Source organism: Anthonomus grandis, chromosome 5, assembly GCF_022605725.1.
Source record: "Anthonomus grandis grandis chromosome 5, icAntGran1.3, whole genome shotgun sequence".
NCBI classification, from domain to species: Eukaryota; Metazoa; Arthropoda; class Insecta; order Coleoptera; family Curculionidae; genus Anthonomus; species Anthonomus grandis.
The window spans coordinates 29,871,385-29,895,419 of record NC_065550.1 but is presented as its reverse complement, the minus strand read 5'-3'; the positions used below and the strand labels follow the sequence as shown (position 1 = coordinate 29,895,419).

The window sequence follows — 24,035 nt, the reverse complement described above, 5'->3', positions numbered from 1 at the left end:
ACTTTCGGCAAACAAATGGTAATGTACCAATCGGCAGTAACAGTTCGTTGATTCTCCAGAGGAATTGTTGCAACATGACCTGCTTTTGAGACAAATGTTGCAACCATCTTTTTGGATACACTTCGAGAACGAATGACTTTTGTTGGCTTTTCTTCATCTTGAAATACCCATACAGACGACTGACGTTTATTTTCAGGTTCATATGAGTAAATCCATGATTCATCACCACTGACAATGCTGTACACATTTTTAGAGTTTCCTGCCTCAAAGCGGTCTAGAGTTGTTTGACACCACATCACCCTAGCTTCTTTCTGTTCTTCAGTTAACAGATGCGGTATCCAGCGGGAAACTAATTTTCTTACCCGTAATTCTTCATGCAAAATTTTTTGAATTGAGGTCTTTGAAATCGCCAATGAAACCTCAATCTTACGATATGTCACATGTCGATCTTCCGTGATAAGCATACGCACAGCATCGATGTTTTCTTGGGTGACAGCCGTTTTTGGTGCACCTGACCTTGGATCGTCGCTAAGACTAACCCGTCCACGCTTGAATTCTGCATACCAACGAGAAACTGTCGACTGATGTGGTGCTTCATTACCGAAAACAGAAATCAACTCAGCACAGCATTCTTGTTGAGATAATTGCCTTCGAAAATTGTAAAAAATGATGGCCCGAAAATGTTCTCTGTTTAATTCCATGGTATGCGCAATTTGCTACCTTTAAAAATTCACTGTAGCTGTAAAACTATATGTATCGCACTGACGTTTTGAATTTAAGAAAAGTAAAGTTTGAGGTTAAGTTTGACTAATGACATTTGATTAGTGACGCCCTCTATGTTTCTATATGCAAAACTTAAAAGACATCCCTCGTAAAATTTACCGTTGAATCCTCATAGAGCCCCCAGCGGAACCCCGAACATCTTCCTCCTCCAGTAGATCCTCCAAAGCCCGATGGTGATTGGGAACCTCCTGTATTATCTCCTGTATACCTATAAAAAGCAAAATAGTGAACACACATTTACTTCAAAAACAAACGTATTTTACCTTCTATTGAGCCACAAGAGGCAAGTTATTAGAAAAAAGTTAAAGAATTACTAAAATTGTAATATGATTTTTTGGTTTTACCTTCATTCCCAATAACGATATTCGGCACCAAATGTTCCACGTTACAATGTTCCCTGCCAGGTACCAAACGTTGTAGCATGGGCGGATAAGGGTTACCGTCGATATCGACCAAAAAGGGGGGCGGCATCAGATGGGGCGGAATCTGCGTTTGCTCGTCCAATACCCAGTAGTTTTGGTCTCGCACCAAAGGACGGTAATCGGTGTGAAAAAATAGTTCTTTCGGAAGCTAAACGGGAGCACAATGATTGTTATTTATGTATTTATAAAGGAAATGTTAAAACAATGGATAAGGGTTTTACCTGTTGATAAAATGGACTGCCCGTACCGAATCCGAATGTTAAAATGTCTCCATGGGAGTCGCTCGCGGCGATTGTGCAACCGTCTGGGCTCCATTTTGCGTCGAAAATCGCTCCGAAACCTTGACCTGGGAATATTGGGAAAGAGTATTGAGTTGTTGAGTTAAAAAGTGCTCAAAATATATTCCTTTGTAGTAAATTTTTATAAAAGAAATTAAATCATTTCTTGATAGAAAGTTTTTTACCGAAGAAAAGGTCAGACACAAAAAAAATAATTAAATAATAATTTAGTCACTAAAAGGTACTTACTAAAAAATACCAGGCCTGCTTTGAAATTATTCAGGAAAAAAATGAACAACCTCATTTTTACCTTTCTCAAAAGGTTGTTAGAATTTCATCAAACCCAAGCCAAATAAGCCAAATAAACCAAATTAGAAAAAATAGAACTGAAACTTGGCTGGTTGTTGTCTACAGCCAACGATGTTGAATTCCTTGGCTCCATTCAACAGCTCCAAAAGTCGAGGCAAGGGTGTGCTCTTAGCAGTAAGTAACACTCTAAAATTCGATGTTTTGTCAACTACTGAAAATTCACTTGAGGAAATCTAAATATCTGTGTGTCTTGGTAATAATGAGGAATATTCCATTGGCTGTATTTATATTCCTCCTTCCGTAGATCAAATTTGTTACCAAAGCTTGGGGGTGCATTAACAATGTTCTTGTTGGTAATTTTAACCTTCCCAATATTACATGGTTACCTAATGATGGCCAATGTGGCTTAAACCCAAATAATGTTATATCTAATAAATAAAACCTTTCATTTGGCACATTTATTGTTCTAGATTTAATGCAGCTCAACGCATTGGTTAATAATCATGAAACCATTCTTTACTACTTTTTATTTTACTATAACAACTAAATGTTATGCTCTACTGGGGAAGGAGCTTGCCAATTGCTTAGAACTACTAGTAAAATATTCATATAACTTTAATTAAGCAGATTTTATATCTATAAATAACTAAAGTAGTTATTGGTTAATTGTTCAGAAAATAAAAGGAAGCATTTCATGTCATAGTGGTTTAATTTGTAAAAATACGCATTTTATAATGAATTGCTCTGATTCAGTTTATGATCGGTATACAAATACAAAACACCTTAGACTTTGCCTCAATTGTTTGAATCATTTTCAATCATATGGGTAAAAATTGTCATACTGAAAATTGTAAGAAATGTTCTGCTAATCATCATACTTTACTTCATTATGATAAAAAAAACTTTGAATTAATATTAACTTAATGATAACTTAAATAAGATTGTTGCATATTTGAATCTGTATGTACCTATAAAAAACAAACTCCTAAAAAACACTACCCAGCATGGTTTTCTAGAGAATGGAAAAGTCTAGCAAAAAGAGAGTACACAAAAGGTACAAACAGTCAAGATCAAATACTGATTTCTTAAATTTCAGTGGTTTGCGTTAACTAAGAAATCCTGCAGACATTAATTGAGAGAAATAGAAAAATTCAATATAAAATGTTCCTTTTAATAAATGTATCCATTCCAATCAAGGCGCTTTTACTATAACAAATTAGATAGTTCCTTTATAACCTGAGGGCGATTACTGGTATTCCATTGCATCGGTGTTAATTAGAATTAATTTTATTGTCCCAAGATTTTTTGCTAGGCAGAGCAATTTTTTATACCTACCACAAGCTCGTACTAACTTGATTCAAGCTTTTTTTAAATATGGGAATAAAAGTGATATATCTAATTAGCGTCCCATTAGTATCATATTCGTTTTACGCAATTATATCCTTAAATCTTTTGGCGACGATAATAAAACACGTGCGATATACACGGACAGCCTTCGATAAGGTCAACCATAATATCTCTTATATTTCAGATCTTGGCGTCACTGGATCCTTTTTAGTTTGGATTAACTTTTAGCTGACCAATAGAGAGCAACGGATTAAGATTGATTTTTTTTTATCTAACCAATTTTTGATAAATTCAAGCATCACTCCGGGCTTCCATCTACGGCCATTGTTATTCAGCCTTGACTCCCTAAAGGGTCTTCCCTCCTTGTCAATATGTTATTGATGGTATCCGCTTGAGAAGCAGCTTAACTCTGTCAAGTGTTTAGGTGTCCTTTTAGGTCCAAGTCTTACTTTCTCCCTTCACATGAAACATTTGATTAATAGAGCTGCTTAGATTTATCAAAATATCTTGCAAAGACTTTAATAATGTGTCAGAACTGATATATTCACCTTGCGTGAACTTGAATTCTCCAATATAATTTGGTCATTTAATTTTCTGATCCATATTGAAAATGTTCAGTGCAAGTTATTATGAAGTTGGGCCTGCATCTTACCTACTCCCAGACCATGACCTTTCTTTTGCAAGTTCTTAATGGTATTGTTAGAAGTCCAGGTTTGTACCTTTTTCCTTTACATGTATACTTGTATACAAAACAAAGTCAGGCGCTTTTCCATATTCACTTTTGCAGAACAACTTATTTACTAAATAGTCCTATTAACAGTGAATAGATTTGCAAACTGTAGTTCTTTAAATAAATTTAAGTCTTCAGCTAGGGCAACTATTTTGAGACAGTACCCTAGCCCCACTGTTTGGATTATGATTAATATTTACTTGAAATAACATATATGTACATTGACAAATAAAATAAATAATCAGGCATACTTTACCTTCAATGGTATTGGTAAATTTAAATAAGATCTCGCCCTTGTGTATGTCCCAAATTAGTAATTGCCCGTCATGTCCGGTAGATAAAATAACATCCTCGTCGTGAGGATGCGGCTCCAAAACATAAACTTCATCGGTGTGACCTTAATTAAAATTAAATACAAATATTCAATGAAGTCAGAAATTTGCTTAATTGAGCATAGCAAGTAGCTTAATTAGCAAGTTACCGGTTAAAATCCGCACCAATTGCCCGGTAGACGCGTTCCACACCTTCATAGTATGATCCGAGACCGCTGTGACAACTGAAGTGTCTGACTTGTCAAAGGCCACCATGGTTACTCGAATGCCTTTTTTTGTATCTGATTCGGAAGTTTGTTTGTCACTGGAATTTTTAAATGAAGAAATATAAAAAAAACAAACATTAAATCATGATCCCACCGCCCGAGATTTCAGATATGGTATTTATGTATACTGTAAAAATATTTACACATAAAGGAATAACAAAAAAAAAGACACTTACTCGGGTAATTTTGCACTCATATCCAAATGGACACTCTTCCACTGTTGCCGCTCGAACCACCACACATTGGCGGTGCCATCTTTGCTACCCGATAAGAATTTCAATCCCGAGTGACCCCACTGGATCGAATCGACCCGGTCTGTGTGAGCGGCTGTTTCCAGGATCCTTTGCGGACCTTCGTCGCCTAATTACGTATTTAATAATTAAAAACAAGGAAAGTAAAAAAATGTATTATATTGTTTTCTTATTTTTACCTTTCATGTGGTATACCCTTACGTGGTGATCGGCCGAACCGGTGGCCAAAAAGGTGCCGCCGGGACTAAAAGAGGAACAAATCATTTGGGCCTGTCCCGGCCTCATTTTTTCTTGGTAGACAGTGGGAGTGTTTCTGAAAAAAGGAATTTACTGATAATACACTTATTTATTAAATATTGGCTATCATAATCTCAATTGTAAAGGATCTAGGTATAGTCTTTGCAGCTCAAAAGTGAGGGCTGCTATGAATGGGAGAATGTGGCAAATTTATTTAAACATTTATTTCAGTCTGTTAATTTAGTACAGTAGAATACATCTAATTTTTATGATGCAGTCACTAATTTAATTTCTAATATCAACAAGGTAGAAATGCGATGATCTATTTGATTGAATTTTTTTTTCTTTTAAACACACATCTGGTTCTAATGATTTTCTGAGCCCAACAAAAAAATAAAATGGAGCAATTAAAAAATTATTATGAATTTAAAGATATAATTATCGATATTCTTCACATCGATATACAGAGTATGTGACATCAACTATGTTGGAATTAGCTGATTTTTTTACAGAAAAAAATTTATGTATCCTATGTGTTACGGAAACATATGTTACGTTTTATATAACATGTATAACACCAGATATTATTGATGTAGAGTTTGCAGTTACTGACTATCAAACTATAGTATGTTACTCTGACAGCAGACATACAGAATGACATTTGAAGTAATTTGCAATGAGTCTGTCAAAAATTAAAGTCGGTATATAATGTCTAAAACTAATGATTTTTTAGTAGTATTAAATAAAGATATAATTAAAAAAAATTAGACCTTTTATGAAGAGATGTTAACATTAAATTACTTACAGATACTAGTAAGGCAAAAATGTAGAGCAAAAATTAAGAAGACAAATTATTAATAGGGAAACTTTGGTTACAATCATCCTCATCATTACCAACAATTTTGATGCCAAAAAACTGTCATCGAACTTTCCTATTATAAGCGACTATCAAATTGTGGATACCCAGATAATAATACAAAATACATATTTTTATAAAAACCTAAATATAAGACAATATCGAGACTTATCCGACGATAAAATATCGTAATTAATTTTGGAGCTAATTTTCAGTAAAATCAATGTGTGATGTTAGTTATTAAGAATAATTGTTAAAAAATGTAGTGATAATGGTTTAATAATAGGTTTGGATATTAAAACTATTGAATATGTACAAAAAATTAAGTACTTAGGAGACTACCTAGATCCACAATTAAATTTTGAAAATCATGTCCAGTATATTTCTAAAAAATTGAGGCAAAAAATTGTTCTTTTGAAGAGAATATCAATCAATATATCTTCTTCGACCAGAAATGTTATTTACATGATGATAAAAATAGACTACAAGTACAGGAAAGTAAAATTATGTAAATACTTCTAGGTTGTGGTAAATATACACTTAATTGGCTTTTAGTTAGGCATAATATTGAAAGGGCAAATATAATATTGATTTGTAAAATTCAATAGAATTTATTACCAGCATATTTTAAGTCATATTTAAAAAAGAGAGCCGATATTCATTCATATAACATAAAGTCAAAGGAAAATTATAACATAGTACGGGTAAATACAACCATTATTCCATGAGGGATTATGCCTGTTCAATGATTTGCCAACAAACATAAAATCATCATTAAAAATTATTAATTTTTAGGATTATAATTACCTACCTTTTATGCAAATATTTAACTAGCTAAGTACTAAATAAATGACATTGTTCCCATATTTAAATCGGGTCATAAGAATAATGTTTAAGACTGTAGGAGCATACATCAGATTTAACAAATTATTAAATAGATATTCTTTATAACATAAGAGAAATACCAAATTGATTCAATTTATATTGACTTTGCAAAAGCCTTTGATCATAAGATTTTGCTTAATAAATTCCTTCAATTGATTTTAACACAGGTTTTGTTTCATCATCCTCTCTCTCAAAATGTAAAAAAAAAGATATTACTAGAGCATAATTATTGCATTGTCTGGAGTTCCTTAAGGAGGTCATAGTTCACCTCCTCTATTTAACATATTTGTTAATGATATTTTTAATTAGCCTGTTAAACTGTTAAATAGCCATTGAGAGATGTTTGCTAATGAAGTCAAATGCATGTTTATGCATCATTTTTAACAAAAACTAAAATTCATTAAAGATATTAAGTAAATTTACTTAGAGGATTTAAAATGCCTTTAGTATTATTAACTGCAGCTTTTTCTGAAGCAAAGCCAATGTATTTTTCTTTGGTTAGGTCTACTATTGAGTATCTACTAGCTTCATTCAGTACAAGAAGAGATTTGTTTGGCTTGATTTTATATTTAAAATAACAAACTTAATAAAGATATATTTATTACATCTTTAAGTGTATTTAAAAGTCAAATGCAAGTGTGAAAGACAAGCTGTTTAATGGGTACTTGTTTTTTCTTTCAGTGTTGACAATACTTTCTTAAAGAAATTAATATCTTAAAGAGACTTACCTGAACTCAAACTTATCTGAAGAGTCAGCCTGATATCCATAAAAAGCAATAGACCCATCAGTACTAGTACTGATAAGATATCTGGTTCCCCAGCATGGTGTAGGGCAAAAATTTACAGATGTTATCATACCAGTGTGCCCAGTAAGTACTGCTATGGGACTACCAGTTTGTAAACTCCAAACCTACAATAAATAAATATCCATTATTTTTGAGACAACCAATACTCTCGATATATACCCTTAAAATCCTATCAATACTTCCGGCAGCTAAAAGAGTATTTTCAGCGTCAATAGCAATATCAGTGATTTCCGATGAGGCTCCTCTAAAAACTGCCACCAGCCTCCCAGTATATGTAGCCCACATTTTAATAAGCAAATCGTCTGCTCCAGTTATAATAAACCTCCCAGAATGGTCAAACAGTAAACAATAAACAGCTGATAAATGCCCTATAGTGGTTCTTTGCACTTGCATTCCCTTGTACAGTCTTGGAGTGTATGTGCGTTGTCTTGATATTGCTCCACCTATCTGTCTTCCCCTGATACTATTAACTGAAATGATGAAGTAAAGAGATAGAAATGTCTAATGAAACTTTAAAACAGCTTACCAATATTAAAACTTGACTTTAATTCATGTATGGGTGCCCCGTGTATCCTTGCTACATAATTAAAGTACTGTTTAAAATTGCTGTAGACTCCATCTTTAGTTTTGGCTTTAGGGCGAAAACTGAGATATGAGGGTACCACAGAGGTGTTGGGATTTAAGAAGGTCGATGCCTGAGCACATAGAAACTGTAAAAAGTCTTTGTGAATGTGTGGATACTGGTTTTGCTGAAAAAATTATAATTTATTATAGTGTATTAGTTAATGATTGATTGTGTGCTACTACCATGTCTTCAATTGATCGATCATGTTCTTCTCCTTGCCAATCAATTCTTTTGGGTAGAATCTAGAAAAATTAGGGATAAGTTTGGATTTATATAAGAAGTGTTTAAGGTTGTTTACCTTATGTTCGTGAAGTTCTTCATTGAGTGTCTGCAAAATAAAGTGTTTAACTTATACATTATAAACACAACAGGGCATAAGTAATTCATTTTATTAATAAATGTAAAAAACTTACTTGTAAAGTTCGTTTTAAAGGACCAGAACTCAAAAATCTTTGTATGAGAAAGTAAACATCTAAAAGAAGCCTTGTTGTATTAAAAATTTTCGGGTGACAGGACGTCCAGACTTACCGGCGGTTAAGCGGGAACATTCCTGGGTATTTCTTATGCCGCTCTCGTATTTTCCTATGTCCATTTTGGCTTAAAAACTTTTAGCTTTTTTGACCCATAAAAATAAATAAAAATTGCAAAATGCCAAACTTTCTTTTTTAGGTTATGGTCATGATCACTGACTGTCATCTGACAAAATCATTTGTCTTTCTTGGCGAAACATGTGCCAAGAGATGGCGTTCAAACTTCAAACTGTCAAAAGCCTTATCGGTGGCTTTAATTGAATATAAATTAATTAATTGACTAGTTCATTATACTGTGGAAAGACTGGAAGGGTTTTAAGAAAATTATTAAATGTTAAATAAATAGCAAATGCCCGGGGATAAGTTGATCGGTGCGCCATCTGCGAAGCATCTTTTTAAAGAATTCGGGTTCATTGACTGGTTTCAACAGGTTCCATTAAACCCAGAGATTTAAAACCTCTCAGATTCGATGGCTCCATAACCGCCAATAGAACATTGAACCGTTGACGGAGAGCGCCCTCTAAATGTCTAGGAGCAGTACTAATTGTCATATTAGCGGGAAATTTGATCATGGCGTCACATTTGAATTTCGCTATGCTATTATACAAAGTGCTTAAAATTAGTGGCAAATGTGTGGTTTTTCGGTAACTACCTACTCGAGGTACTTTATTTATTTAAGCTTCATATTAGAAAAAAGTCCTCCGTTGATCAGTTTTTCTATTTGCATACTAGGTAGATATCATTTCTGAATGACTATCATTTCCCACTAGATACATACATACATAGATCTGGGATTCAGGAATACAAAAAATATTTACAAAATGTATTACTAAATTATGAAAAGAGATTATAGCAAAAAAATCATGTTTCATTGAAGTTACATTTGCAGTTATAAAATACACGCTGAGTGAACGTGAAATCATTACTCGACATGGCGCGCCGTTATTTATTTATCGATTTTATTGTGTTGAAATGTTATTACAGATTTCAAGGGCATGTCTTTACCAGACAATGATGGTTTAAAAAGGCTTCGAAAAATGCTGAGTTCATATTGTGAAATTGTGTAATTCAAGTCATGGAAGGTTGGAACGTAAGCGAGTGCCTCCAAAAGGTCTTTCGACAGATCGAAGAAGCGAAACTGAAAAGAACAGATGATTTACAGGGGCGGGAAGTCCGGTTGTTGGCGGTCAGCAAAATCAAACCAGTGGAATACATTATACAGGCATACAATGCAGGTAATTATCAACCCAAGGGCACTAGAATATCCTATTTAAAATTTGTAACACCTATTTGTTTGCAACAGAACAAATCATTGGCAGTATTATTGATGAACATCAACAAGAGTAACATAATCTCTTTACATATTATAGAGATCTCTTCATTAAGTTTCATTCATCATACTGTTCAACCACAACTAAGAGCCAGACAAGCAAAAGGTTTACCCTTATACCTAGAAAAAGTTCATTAGTTTAGAGGTTGATATTATACAATGGTCAAAAATATTTAATCGCCTTCCTAATTCACACCATCAAACATTGTAGGAAATCGTTTAAGAAACTTTTGGTTTCCAAAGACCTACCACATAAATGTTTTGTTTTAATTACCTACTTTGTAATCTACCTATATATCATATTATTAGTACTATAGATTGTACCTATAGATTAACAACTTTTCTAAATAGGGCTCTTTTTTTATATTTAAGGTCAAAAACATTTTGGAGAAAACTATGTGCAGGAGCTCCACGACAAAGCCACTGACCCCAAACTACTTGAACACTGCAAAGATATCAAGTGGCACCTGATTGGCCATTTGCAGTCAAATAAAGTGAACAAAGTCCTATCTGTACCTAATTTGTGGATGATAGAGAGTATCGATTCAATTAAATTAGCAACCCAAATCAATAAGGCTTGGCCCAATTATGGGCTGCCTGACTCCAAACTTGATGTTATGATTCAGGTGAATACTAGTCGAGAGACTGTGAAAAGTGGATGTGAAACTTCTGAGTTAACTGAGTTGGCCAGGCATATTTTAAATGAATGCCCAAATTTAAGGTAAATTGTGTAATGACTTAAGTTAGATTAAGAGGGTTTGAATGGGATTTTATATGTAGTAAAAGGAAACACTCAAAGATTTATTCAGTTTCCTTACAGAAAGTCTGAACCAACTTAAATTTATCATTTTCTTTTGTTCTGGTATTGTGACCATGAAGTTTAAGGCACTTTTTTAAATAGTTTCTTGAGACTAATCATTTAATTGTTCTTCCTTTTCTTCTTCTTTCTTTCAATTTTGTTCAAACTTTTTCTTTCAATTTTCTTCCTTACATATAGGCAGAGAAAAACAAACCACCAAACAGGTGGTTTGTTTTTCTCTGATATAGGCTCAGGTTTTGTTTTCAATCATTTGCATTTTAAGAATGTGACTATTACACTTGAACCAGTTAATTAAAAAAAAACCTGACAGTCTGAAGGAGTTGATGAAGTAGTGTATTGAAGAGAGTTTCTGATGAAACATGCTTTTCTCGGGGCATATTAATAAATCAGTCATTCCAAGAGTGTACTTCTCCATCAATACTTATACATCAATACAGGATAATACTCCAAGTTTTTCAAGGATCCTTATTGTCTCGAATTCTTTTTATTTCCTTCTGCAATGACTTGAGCAGTGTTCTTGATATTTCTGGTCTATTCCTTGTACAGTTTGCTGATTATAAATCATGTTATGTTTGTTGTAAGTTCTACAGCTCTCAAAATGCAAATATGGTATGATCTAAATTCTATTAAAACCAACCTTATTCACTTTCAAAGTAAGAATAACAAAAATATGAATACCTACTTTGACTCTTTTAATTAAATTAATCTGAAGCAATCGGACAAGACTACGTTTTTAGGACTCCATCTATAAATAAAATAAATAAACCTAGCAAAGTCATGAAAATTATGTTTGTAAGAAAATATCATCAGCAAACTTTGCAATCTATAACTCTTTGATATTAGCTCTGTAATCCAGTTCTAGTATGCTTATATCCATTCCTGCATAGCTTATGGCATAATATTCTATGGCTCCTCTGCAGAAACACTGTAGAAGATCAATCAAAAAGAAGATATCAATTCGATCTAGATAGATAGAACCTACTCTTTTTATATATATAAGATATGTTATTTTACAGGTAAAAAATTTAATTTGTTAAAAAAACATTATTAAGCAATAGAAAAATAAATTGAAATAGTCAAAAACTTACCAAGTACAAAGACACAATTCCACATTGTTTGAAAATGGTCCCTACTAATGGAACAAATATCCTCTATTTTAATGTAAAGGAATTTGCAGCAATATCTTTTAAATAGCTTGAAAGGGATATTGAATAATGTCCAAGGATAATAAAATTCAAAGTTTTCAATTCATTTCTTGAACCTTTCTGCGAGTGCTGTGCATTTAATCCTTGTAAGTAAGTTATGTATGGTAATCAAAACATATATATTTGAATAAGATACATGTAATGGATGCATATTTAAGAGAACTTAAATCAATCCCCAACAATCCACATATTTAGTGTGTGGCAAAATGAAGCCCAATATATGAGGAGACAATACTACATTTTATGGGATAGTGAGGAATACTTAATCTGAGGATCTAAGATTTTTCTCAGACAAGTTGAGAATTTCACTGACAAGTTCAATTGGACTATTTATCAAAACAGGCCAATTTTTTAGTTATTTTGCCAATTTATGCCTTAAATTTGCTCCTTTTATTACAAATAGACTGAAAAAGACATTATTACACTTATCTATTGGAGACTTTGTTTTTAAACCTTAATGCACTATTTGGAAAGATTTTTGTACGTTTAATCTAATATGCCATAAAAAAGTAAGACTAAGTAAAATTGTAAATATTAAAGTTCAGCCAAATATATCTCTTCCCTTACTCAATGAAGCTAAATTTAATAGTTGTAAGGTGTTGTCATGACCAACATCTCTGATCTTACTTGCATATTATATACTTTACGCCATATATTCGGTTTTTTTAGGCTGGATGGACTAATGACAATAGGAAAGTACGGATACGACCCTACTCTGGGCCCCAATCCCGATTATGTATGCCTTAGAAAATGTAGAGATGACCTCTGTGACGCCCTTAACCTAGATTCCAAGGAGATTAATCTCTCCATGGGCATGTCCAATGACTTTGAACAAGCCATAGAGTTGGGCAGCACCCATGTGCGAGTGGGACAGACAATTTTTGGTGAAAGGCCCGACAAGGCGATGTGGAAGAAGGACTAGTGTGATTTTTGCCGATATTTTATTTATTTATTTTTGTTGTTATGATTGGGGAGAAAGTAAAATTACAAATTCTTGTAAAATCGTTGTTCACCGATCTATTATCTTGTAACTCGAGACAATTTGCATGAACACAAATTACGATCAAACTAACATTTTAATATTTTCATGGTAAACAACTGCATTAACAAAATTAGTGTTTTTTAATGGAATTCGGTTCTGCAACTCTACGTGAATGGGTTAAATGTGCAAGAACTTTGCAGGCATACGTAATAAAAATATCTAACTAGTCTTAATAATAGTAGGATTTTGTTTAAATTAGTTTGAATCTAGCAAGGTGCTAAATAAGTGATTATTAGATATATAATATATGTATACAATACATATATCATTTATTGTGATTTCGAAACAGTTGACAATAAGTGTGCCAATTATTATAGTCCCATAGTGTACCATTAATAATATGTAGCCAATGGTTTCTGCTTCATGCCAATATGCCATTAAAAATCAATTTTTGTATATGGATGAACTCAAATATTTCCCGCACGTTTTTAATTCAAACTAAACCCATTTTTGTTGCCAAATTGATAATAAAGAAATGTGTTACCTACTGGAAAACTGGCATTTTTTTTCTTTAGTACCTAAATTAGCCTTATACATTGTGTTTGAGCCACGAATTATTTGCATAGATATAGGAAAGTAAAGGATTATATATTTAAAGGGAGGTAGGAATAATAGATCCGGCTCACTGGCTTATCGCCAAATCATTTGTATATATAATTGACATCAGAGGGAGCATAAAATGAAAAAAACTTAATACTTTACTTAATTCATTTACGGGTTTTTTAAATTGATATTTTTTCATCTTTAACTTTCTACTAATTAGTGATAGGTACATTTGCTCCATTTATATTACCATCATTTTTATAGCAGTGTTTTACCGGTATATTTTTGAAAATTTGATAATACTGGGTGACGATTGCCCAAATCTTTTTCAATCATTTTTCCATCTCTCATGTAAAATAATTTTAATTCACTGTCCAATATAATATGGGACTTTCAATAAACTGAACTTTTAAAGAATTTGCATCAGCATTAACAATTTTGTCAACTTTATTGTTTCCTGCTACATCGCTATGTCCCTTTACCCAAATAAAGTTATTAATATTACAGAAAAACTTGGTAGATATTAAACACATAGTGTCATTTATATAATGATTGAAATTGTTGCCTTTCTGTAACCAAAACTCTTCATCTTTCACAATACCGAAAGAGCCCTGCCAGTATAAATACGTTTTTGTGTCTATTGGATATTGCCCATTCTAGTGGGTAATATATATGCAGCAGTAAAAATAGATAAAATTAGATTTTTCATTTGTAAAAATATAATGATAATTTACTGAAGATACCTAAAAAGCCCCTGCCACAATATTATCATATTTTGTTCCATCAGTTCTGAATATTGTTACCCCAGATAGAGGGAATCTATCCAAATTTTCTCTTAAAATCTGAGAACGTCTCCCCTCAGAAGGATATTGTGGAGCTATTATATTAGGCTTCTTTCTATATGGAATCCTATAGAGTATTGTTTTATATTCAAGTTCATATAGGTTTCGAATTCTAACTTTTTTATTGTCCATTAATGCAGTTGAATTACATAATTCATATGCATTGCCTAATGGTGTTGAGTTTTTCTTTTGCCAATATTTTTCTCTGAGACAAAATCCAGAGTTGGTATATTTTAGATATTAATTGATTTTCTGACATTTGTAACCTTATCAAGCATTTTGCTGATAAATATTCCCTTAGACAGCATAGTGGTTGTTCCAAGCTTTCGACCAAGACTATATATATAATTTATTGATCCTATCCTAAATTTTTAGAGCTATATATTGCATCTTTAATAAATTAGTCTTACAAATTGTTCCATAAGCAATTATCCAATGAACAAAAGATCTATAAAATATTAGGCATATTTCTTGTTGGGCACCTCAAGATACTCATTTCTTTATTACATTGCTAATATGTTCCGTCCACAACAAACTGACATTTTATTAGTAACAGTAATATAAGCAAAATAGTGGTAGACTTAGGAATCAAAGGATTCTCTAAACAAAAATTGATAAAACCGCCTGCACGACATCTAGAAAACAATTATTAAATCGTAATTACAGTTTCCTGTGGCATTTGTTTTGCTTAAAGATATATAGATGGTACCTTTACAAATAATGATTTGTCAGAGGGCAATAAAAAACACTCATTTGCTTTTGTGTGTCTCAATTTTATTAATAATTTTATTCTGTTTATCCTAGACTACATCTGTACTATAAACCATAAACACTTTGCTTTAAAACCATGTTATCAATGTAATATGGTGCGTTGTTAACGTTATCAGAACTAGCTATAAACGATGAATTTATTAGCGTTCGATAATCAGTTTCGTATTTTCGGGGTTTTCAAGGTAACGAAATTTTTCCTCTTCGAAAGTTCGTTGCAAATGTTGGACGAACTTCGCGTGGTACTCTTCCACCTGCTCGGGGGATGGATTTTCAATTTTCGGCACCTCCATTTGACTACCGACTGTAAAATTTAGAATTAATTTAAAATGAAGAAATTTATAAAAGAAACAACTTACCAACAAGATGAACGGGTTTTCTTCTAGGCACTAAACCGAACGTATACTGGAAAAATCCACGACCCACGGGCACTACAAGGGTGAACCCAGTCCATTTCCTAACGAACTCCTGGAATATCTTGTATGTTGTCCCTTTCATTTGATCGAATAAGTCGATTTCCCCGAAGGATAACACCGGAACAATGGCGGTGCCACTTTTTAACGCCAGCCTTATAAATCCCTTTCTCTATATAAAAAAATGTTGATGTATGAATTTAAAAGATAAAGACATACTTACTCGATTTAAAATGATTCTATAATGTCCAGGTTTGGAATAGTAAATCTCCTGACTTCCCCCGGGCATTAGAACACATACGTGGCCTCCCTCGGGAGACTGGAGCACGTGCTCAATTGAGTCCGCGTCGGCAGAAATGCCTCCCAAAGCTAAAGCGAATTCTCGAAAAAATGGCATTAGATAAGGGGCAGAGACAGTGACCACGTGCGCAATATGGTGCGGAAAGTACTTATTAAATCCCCCGTAGTTATTCCCTAAAGGGGGATCTCTTTTAATGTTTATAATATGGAAAAATATAATTTTTACTTACCGAAAGTGCCGATCGCCCCCAAAGCCATGGTGCCGTGTGGGTATACGCAAAATAAATAGTTTTTCTTGGGGTCGAGATTTGGATCGGCAGGCGGCACCAGGGTTATTGGAAAATAATTATTCATATATTTCCACCATCTAAAATAGTAAATTATGATGTAAATATATAAATGAAAAAAATTATACAGTAAAATTTCCCTTAACGGACACTCCTTAAAGCAGCTCTCTATAAGAAAACCATTATCCTGACTCACTTTAGACACTCTCTTGAACGGACTCGGACATACTGCTTTTAGTATATTTTACGACAAAAATCTCTCTTTTGGACTTTTTGACGGCAAATTTATAACTATTATAATAATAATGGTGTCAATAAAATAATTTTTTACATTACAACAAAAAGTTAAAGTTATTGAAGTGTACAATTAAGAAAAGTTAAGGGTAAGAAAATGATTATAGCGTTTTAAAATAGCTGCTGATATTGTTAAAAATAAAGAAAGTTTAATAGCAAAATGGGATACAAAGGCAAATATGGCGGAAGAAAGGGAGCTTTTCAACAACTGCAGACTTAAGGATCGACCGAGCCTGCTATGAGTGGTTTGTCGCGTTTGTCGGAAGAAAGGAATTCCATTAACCAGTGTGATAACTCATCCTTCCAAAATTTAGGCCGTTGTATGTTACTTTGTGTAAATTTATTTTTAGGTCCCTTAATACACATGCCAAGGTAAAAGAAGTTGTTATTTGTCAGTATCTACATTTCTTTTAAGCTATACCAGCAGAGGCTGCTTGTGCGAATCCTCAAGACAGAAAACTGCATAGGTAGAAATCTCTCGACAGAGCGCATAACGATATTGCATTGCGTTATTATGAAAGGAGAAAAAGAAAAGCTTTTGAAAAAATCTGCTCGACCAAGGGATTTAAAAACGTTAGTTCAAATAAGTTGGAGCATGGAAATTTAAGAGGAAAACCTGGATGACATGTGAAGTAATGCGAGAATGGTTACATGATATCGATCAAAAATAGGCTTTGAAAAATGAATCGTTTTTTTTATTTATTCCTTCACAACGTCGGCTCCCATCCCAAAAATTTGCACCTTAGAACTATTATATTATGTTTCCTCCCTCCCAACTGACGTTAGACTAAGGCATTATTAAGAATTTCAAGACAAATTACAGAATTTTATTATTAAAATATCTGCTTGGTATTTTACCACTGAGGTGGTTAAAAAAAAATACTTTACCAAAAGTTATTAATACCACTGTTTTCAAAAAGCATTTTTTGTCTGTTTGACAAACAAAAAATGTTTAGAGGATGAGCAAGTTGATCCCGATGATGAAATTCCTCTTTCTTTACTGGAAGAAATTTATAAGAACAAGGTGCCACTCAGAATACGTCAACAAGATATCCAAGAATTCTTTAATATAGACCAAAATGTATCTGTAGACGAACTTGCTTCAGATGAAATTTGTTTTTGAATCTGATGGAGGTGAGGCTCCATCTAAGGAGGAAAATTTTATTAAAACCTATAACGCGGCTATGTCTGCAGTAAAAGTCCGTTAAATTTTTTTTAGAAAACCAAGGGGATCATAAAGCCTTCGGAATATTATCGAAGCATTTCCAGCCAGGAATATTTGCGATAAGCATTTCCCATATTAAAAAAGAAAACCAGGCAGACAACCGTAGATGAATTTCTTTGCAAAGAAATGTAGTGTTTATTTTTTGATGGTTAGGGAGATTTTTCCAAATCCTATATAAAAATAATTAAAATGCAAACAAGCATAAAACAAGCATATTATCTGACCCATCTGCAACCCCTGGACAGGGTAAGAATATACCCCAAAAATCTTAAATAAAAAGAGGGTTCGAGTGAAACACCACCTTGAAGCTCTTCAAAAATGCGTTCCAATGATATGATGAAAATTGCATTTTTCTTCTCTGAATATTATATAAAAAATTCTTCTCTGTTTATCAAGGAAAACAATGAATAAAAACACTATCATGAAATTTTAATTTTTATTTAATTAGATGTTTTTGAAACCTATTTTCATATTCTATTCTATTTTTTACGTACATTTACAAATGTTTCTTTGATGGATATAGCACGGTATTCTTTAACTATTCTATGTTGGAGTTGCTTTAGTGACTCAGGTTGGGTTTTAGAACCAAAGATTTTAGCTGACACCACAAACAAAAGTCAAGAAGTGTTAGATCCGGGGATCTAGGTGGCTATTCTCTTCTTCCAATCCACTGATTAGGATAATGATGCAAATATTTTTTAATTAGTCGAGGTTCTGCCGTAAGATGTCATTATTTCACAAAACTGGGTTCTTCTGTCCGAGTCGTCGTCATCAAGTTTTTGCAGTATTTGCAGTTTATAGGGATAAGACATGAAATTTAAGTACCTTTCTTATTGATTAACGAGCAATTGCAAACTGACCCAGAACTTCAATTTGCGCTGTTTCGTAGACTAATCTCGGTTGATTTCTTTTTTATTTGGGACAGAACCAGTTTCATTAAATTTGGCTACTAGTTGGCGAACATAATCAGGGCTTAAATTGTTTCCATATCCTAAGAAATATTTATCCTGGGAATCATATAGCAAATAAATAAAGTTTGTTTGAAAATGTTGTCTATAAACGGGCTTGACATATTTAGAATGCCAGTAATATGTCATTTTGAGCATTTAATTAAATAATAATAAAAAAATTACAAAAATGTGTTTTCATTTATTGCTTTCCTTAATAAGAAGAATTTTCTGAAATGTTGGTTTCTATTGAATCATTGGAAAGCATTTTTCAAGAGCTTTAAGATGATAGGTCACTCGACCCCTCCTTTCTATTTAAAATTTTAAGGGTGTATCTCACCCGGTCCAAGGGGTTGAAGATAATAGTCAAATAATATGCATGTCTTTGTTTCCCCGTCGTTTTATAGAAAGTGTTTTCAACATTTTTCATCCAGTTTTGCGTTCCCAATATATGGCCAGTTCAAGTTTTTAAATTGTTACTCTGTATATTATACTTACACATACATAATGTAAGAAGGCATTATTAAACGCAGCATCCTTCTTTTACCAAGTTTACAGGCGAATTAAGAAAGCAAAAAATGTTGTCTCTAAAACGGGAGCTTATTGATCAGCAAGCTATGTTTACAAAACCTAAGTATTCAAGATTCAGAAATAGCTACAGAAGTTAGCTATAAAATTTCCCGAATGATAGCAAAGCGAAGTCTCCCCTTCAATAATTGATTGAATGAGAATTGCCGCTAAGAAAATATGTCCAGAAGCAGCAAAAAAGTTTGAGAAAATTCAACTGAATCGTATGACTATCCAAAGACGAATTATATCTTTGTCAGGTAATATTGAGGAACAATTAATTGAAAAAACTAAGATCATTGAATTTTTTCATTAGCACTCGACGAATCCACTGATATTAGTTCCACAGCTCAACTTCTCATATTCATACGAGGTGTTAGATACTTAAGATTTTGAGGTCTTAGAAGAGTTATTAGGAATGTGCTCAAGAAAGGTCAAACCAAAGGAGTTGATATACTCAATGTACTTTTGGATGAGTGTTCAAAAACTGATTTGGACTTATCAAAATTATCGGGAGTTATGACTGACAGTGCTCTTTCGATGATTGGTGTCAATTCCGGGCTAGTTACTTTGCCGAAAAAGCATCTGCAAGAAAAATACATAAATGCTGAAGATATCATGCAATTTTCACTGCATTATACACCAAGAAGCCCTCTATTCTAAAAAAATTGAATTTCAAAATGAAAGAAAAAAATGAAAATGTCTTGAAAGTGGTTTCGTGACAGTTTCGACTGTAAATTTCATAAAATCACGAGAACTCAATCACAGACAATTCAAACAATTCCTTGATGACATCGAAAGAGAATACAGAGATTTACTGTATTTATACAGAAGTAAGGTGGCACATCGGACATTTGTTTCTAGTTCCCTAATTGTCCGTTTATGAGAGATTTTACTATAAATATTTAAAAAAAAGTAATGGCCCATGAGGGGATCGAACCCGCGACCTTCGCGTTATTAGCACGACGCTCTAACCAACTGAGCTAATGGGCCTGATGTCAATTTTATCCCAGTACATATGGTGATTTTATTGAAACAAAATCGTAATTAGTGAATTTTTAAATTCTCACCTCCAATTTCTTACCCACTTGGACTGTCTACCGCCTCTCCGGGATATGGGGGCATCCCATAAAAAAATCCATATCACGTACAATAAAGTGATCCACCAGAAACGGGTAAATAATATTAAATAAATCGTCAAAAAGAGGCAAACGAAGTAGCCAAAGACCAACCAGAGGAAACCGACTCCCGCTGCCAAAGTTTGGAGGCGGCGTTCCGTGGGCACCGAAAAGGGGGCGAATTGAATACCGCAGACATTCATAATGTTTATGGGGTGTTTCCGTTTCCGTCTATAAAATAAAGTAAAAAAGATATATAGCAGCGCGTCTTTTGACGTAAAATTCAAAAGGGCGGTCGTGCGCCATTTTGGAATTTCAAGAAACCGTTATTTTTACGTCAATTATTGCTTACCTCGTACACCGTATAATATATCTGAGATCACATTTATTTTGTTTAAAGTACAAACATATAGATTTAATTACAGTAGTGTCAAAAAACAAGTTTTTGTTTCTTGTAAATAAGCAAAAAATATCGTTATATACAATATATACCTAATTTATACTATATACTATCAATTAGTTAAATGCTAATGACAATTTGTTGGCGGTCATTCTAATTAGCCGGTAATAGTGATTACGATGTAATGTATATGTATAATGAAATAAACATGCAATATATCGGTATTTTTTAGAGGTTCTTTAAAAAATATCGAAATTTGGTATTCAAAAACCAATATCGATATGGCGATGTTAATATTTTACACATTCCTATTCGTTAAAAGTGGTTCCACCTAGAAGGTTCTTTCTAAAATACAATACTTAATTACAGTTTTCTATAGCGTCTGTTTTCATACAATTTATTAGATCACTACTTCCAACTGAAAATTTAGTAAACACGCACTAGAATTACATTTTTCGTCTTTAAAGAATTATTTAAAATTTAGGAATTATGATTATTACTAAAACCTTAAATAGTCAATATACCCTTACACTAGTAAATTAACTACAAGTGTCTATAATTTAGGCACTTGTAATTGCAAAATATTATACCTGACAAAATATGTTTGGAGTCATAATATTCTATTCACTTTTATTTTCGGGTTATCTATAAGCGAGACCCTCAACGTTCGTTAAAAGCACTAACTAATATCGACTCTATTCCTCCTCTCTATGAGCGTATGATAGCGACCTCTAACTCATATTCTCATAAACTACATATTCAGGTGTAGTTAAGTTAACTAATTAAGTTAATTTAAGCCGTCTGTGAATAGCCATATCGATATTTCGATATCGTTCGAATCGATATGCGCATTTTTCCATATGTTAGAAGTCACGCCATCTAGAAGAATTTTTTTTGTAAACTTCGATACTCAATTAGAATTTTCTATATCCTAGTGTCGGCTTTTTTACAAATTATAGACTTCACCATATTTGTGTTCTGTGGACTTCACGATATATCCTTCCTACTATATAGAGGGCATACATTTAATAATTTATTCAAAAGTCAATATTATAATAATCTCAAAATGTCGATATGTTAGTTTTAATTGAATTACGATATTCATTTACAAACAAATTTATTCATTGACAAAATATGACTTAATACAACCTGTTCGTTGTACATCATAAAAATAAAATAATACAATCTTTTATACGTCACTGTATATACAACGTTTTTTACTGTCAAAATTTTCGATGTTCATTAAAAGTACTAATATCGGCTTGTTTGCTCATCCCTATTATTGTAAAGTAGCGACCTCTTAAATGAATTTGTTGAATTATAATATGCAAGTACAGTTTTCTGTAGTGTTGGCTGTCGTAACTCAAAGGTGTCACTACTTGCTTTTAAAAAAACCGATATCGATACGAGTGCCCATTCCTTTTACGTAAATTGGCGACATCTGAAGGATTCTTATTGGACTACTTTAAGAAATTATTACAGATCGCTGTAATCGAATCTTGGTGTACTAAAATGAGTACGATACAGTGTTGCCAGAACGATTTTTGTATATGTAACAGACAAGCCAACCAAAATGTAATAAAATGCCATTCAAATGTAACAGATTATCACTTATTACTAAAAATACAAATTATTCACAAAATTTCGTGTCGCTGAGTTAGTAAAGACATAAAAGCAATTTTTAACGGACAAAATGATTGATAGGAAAAAGGTGAAATAAAAAACGCATATATGGTATGCTCCTACATTTCCTGCAACCCTCAATACACCCAAATATAAGAAGCAATGGGTGTGGCCGAGCGAAGGATGCTTTTTTTATGTTTCACCATTTTATGAATAAAATCTAGTCATTATTTTATCGAAAACTTATGGATATATTACCTAATATTATTACTATTAGAAAATAAAATTAATAAAAAAACTCATTTAACGCCTTTTATTTCTTTATTTATATAGGATTATTATAGATCTAAAAAATACCAACAAAAACAGAACGCACCAAAGATAATTCTTAGATACCTTACAAACCTAATGAAAAAAAATCACATAACTGTAAGTATAAGAACTAATATGAATACAAATAATCTAGGTAATAATACAAAAAACTTTTGGTACATCAGACTTAAGAAAATTAGACTAATTATATGTATAATACTTTAAATGCACTTTTAAGCCACTAATAGGTTCATAAACCATAAACTTAACTTACAAACAAAAATTAAAAACTCCAAAAAAAATATTTCAACCAAGAACATTTCCTAAAAATTAATATGTAGATATAATACTTCAGGCAGATACTAATACATAAACTTAACAAAAATAAATCACTATGACATCACGTGTGACAAGTAATTATATATTGACCGGGTAAAGTCCTCTACACTCCTTGGAAGCTTTTTTGATGCTGCTGAAGAGCAAAGGTGGAAGCTATGGTGGACAAACACAGCCAAGCACAAAAATGTTAGGTAAAATATTTTTTAACAGCTTTTGCACACCTCCCATGTTCCCCATCATTACAGCAGCATTGTCAGATGCAAAACCTAGTAGGTTTTGAATTGGCACCTGTATATTTCCCAAATATTCACAAATGGAATTATAAATGCTTTGGGCAGTACAGTCTTGCACCCTTAAAAGACCCAGAAATGTGTCTCTAGATCCTTGGTGTATTTTGTCAAAATACCGAGCTATAAGAACTAATGATTTTTGGGTACTTATGTTTGTGGTCCCATCAATTATAAGTGAAAAGTGCTGCTTCTGCAATATACTTGTTATCAAGTTTATTTTTTTCCTGAGCTAAACAATCTTTAGTCAATTTTGTGGCTTTTGTTCTGTTGCATTTAAGTTTTTTTAGCCACATGTGAATCAGGAAAAATTGAAATTAATAATAGTATTAAGTGATCCATTACGAGGAGTGGTATAATATGGTTATAGATTATGTTATTAGTATGGTTATAGATTATGCTCACTAATAAATGCTACAAGTTTAAGCTCAGCCCGCCTAACAGACCTCTCCACTTGATCATTTTTTTTACAAAATTTATTATTTTTGGGGTATTTTTCGCTTTTTCCAAATTCATTTTGTGTAAAAAATTTTCTTAGTGCCTTTTAAAATAAGGTACACCACTTTTTAGGGTGCTATTACACACTTTGTTATAAAAGTCCCCATTTTCATGTACATCAAGCCATTTAAATGTTATGGTCCATTGCTTTCTAAAATTTTGTTTGTATATTTTTTCTTTCTTCTGCTTTGCAGGGATTACCTCACTGGTACTTGCTC

The 24,035-nt window shown here is 32.8% G+C and overlaps 3 protein-coding genes and 1 non-coding gene across 4 annotated transcripts in view; 1 reads left to right on the top strand and 3 right to left on the bottom strand.

Moving 5' to 3' along the window:
• Positions 1 to 8,819, bottom strand: part of LOC126736313 (bromodomain and WD repeat-containing protein 3) — a 28,306-nt gene extending 19,487 nt beyond the window's left edge. The window contains exons 1-14 of the mRNA XM_050440608.1: positions 8,656 to 8,819; positions 8,541 to 8,599; positions 8,426 to 8,455; positions 8,310 to 8,369; positions 8,029 to 8,251; positions 7,662 to 7,972; positions 7,425 to 7,606; positions 4,898 to 5,031; positions 4,644 to 4,827; positions 4,351 to 4,505; positions 4,126 to 4,266; positions 1,427 to 1,551; positions 1,128 to 1,353; positions 883 to 991 (exon numbers count right to left, since the gene is read on the bottom strand). Coding sequence (XP_050296565.1) covers positions 883 to 991; positions 1,128 to 1,353; positions 1,427 to 1,551; positions 4,126 to 4,266; positions 4,351 to 4,505; positions 4,644 to 4,827; positions 4,898 to 5,031; positions 7,425 to 7,606; positions 7,662 to 7,972; positions 8,029 to 8,251; positions 8,310 to 8,369; positions 8,426 to 8,455; positions 8,541 to 8,599; positions 8,656 to 8,719 — 2,003 coding nt within the window. The 5' untranslated portion in view covers positions 8,720 to 8,819. The remainder of the gene's footprint in view (positions 1 to 882; positions 992 to 1,127; positions 1,354 to 1,426; positions 1,552 to 4,125; positions 4,267 to 4,350; positions 4,506 to 4,643; positions 4,828 to 4,897; positions 5,032 to 7,424; positions 7,607 to 7,661; positions 7,973 to 8,028; positions 8,252 to 8,309; positions 8,370 to 8,425; positions 8,456 to 8,540; positions 8,600 to 8,655) is intronic.
• A 761-nt stretch (positions 8,820 to 9,580) lies between these two features.
• Positions 9,581 to 13,543, top strand: LOC126736285 (pyridoxal phosphate homeostasis protein-like). The gene is made up of 3 exons (XM_050440571.1): positions 9,581 to 9,892; positions 10,360 to 10,708; positions 12,682 to 13,543. Exons 1-3 carry the CDS (start codon positions 9,733 to 9,735, stop codon positions 12,932 to 12,934), a joined length of 762 nt encoding a protein of 253 aa, XP_050296528.1. The 5' UTR covers positions 9,581 to 9,732; the 3' UTR covers positions 12,935 to 13,543.
• Positions 13,544 to 15,191: 1,648 nt separating this feature from the next.
• Positions 15,192 to 20,886, bottom strand: LOC126736292 (2-acylglycerol O-acyltransferase 1-like). Its single transcript, XM_050440579.1, has 6 exons — positions 20,711 to 20,886; positions 20,311 to 20,589; positions 16,151 to 16,287; positions 15,844 to 16,094; positions 15,567 to 15,792; positions 15,192 to 15,511 (listed from the first exon to the last, which is right to left on the bottom strand). The coding sequence occupies exons 2-6, from the start codon at positions 20,559 to 20,561 to the stop codon at positions 15,351 to 15,353; spliced, it is 1,026 nt and encodes a 341-aa protein (XP_050296536.1). The 5' UTR covers positions 20,562 to 20,589; positions 20,711 to 20,886; the 3' UTR covers positions 15,192 to 15,350.
• Positions 20,160 to 20,233, bottom strand: Trnai-aau (transfer RNA isoleucine (anticodon AAU)). The gene has a single exon. It is a non-coding gene; the product is annotated as a tRNA-Ile (tRNA).
• Positions 20,887 to 24,035: the final 3,149 nt, after the last annotated feature.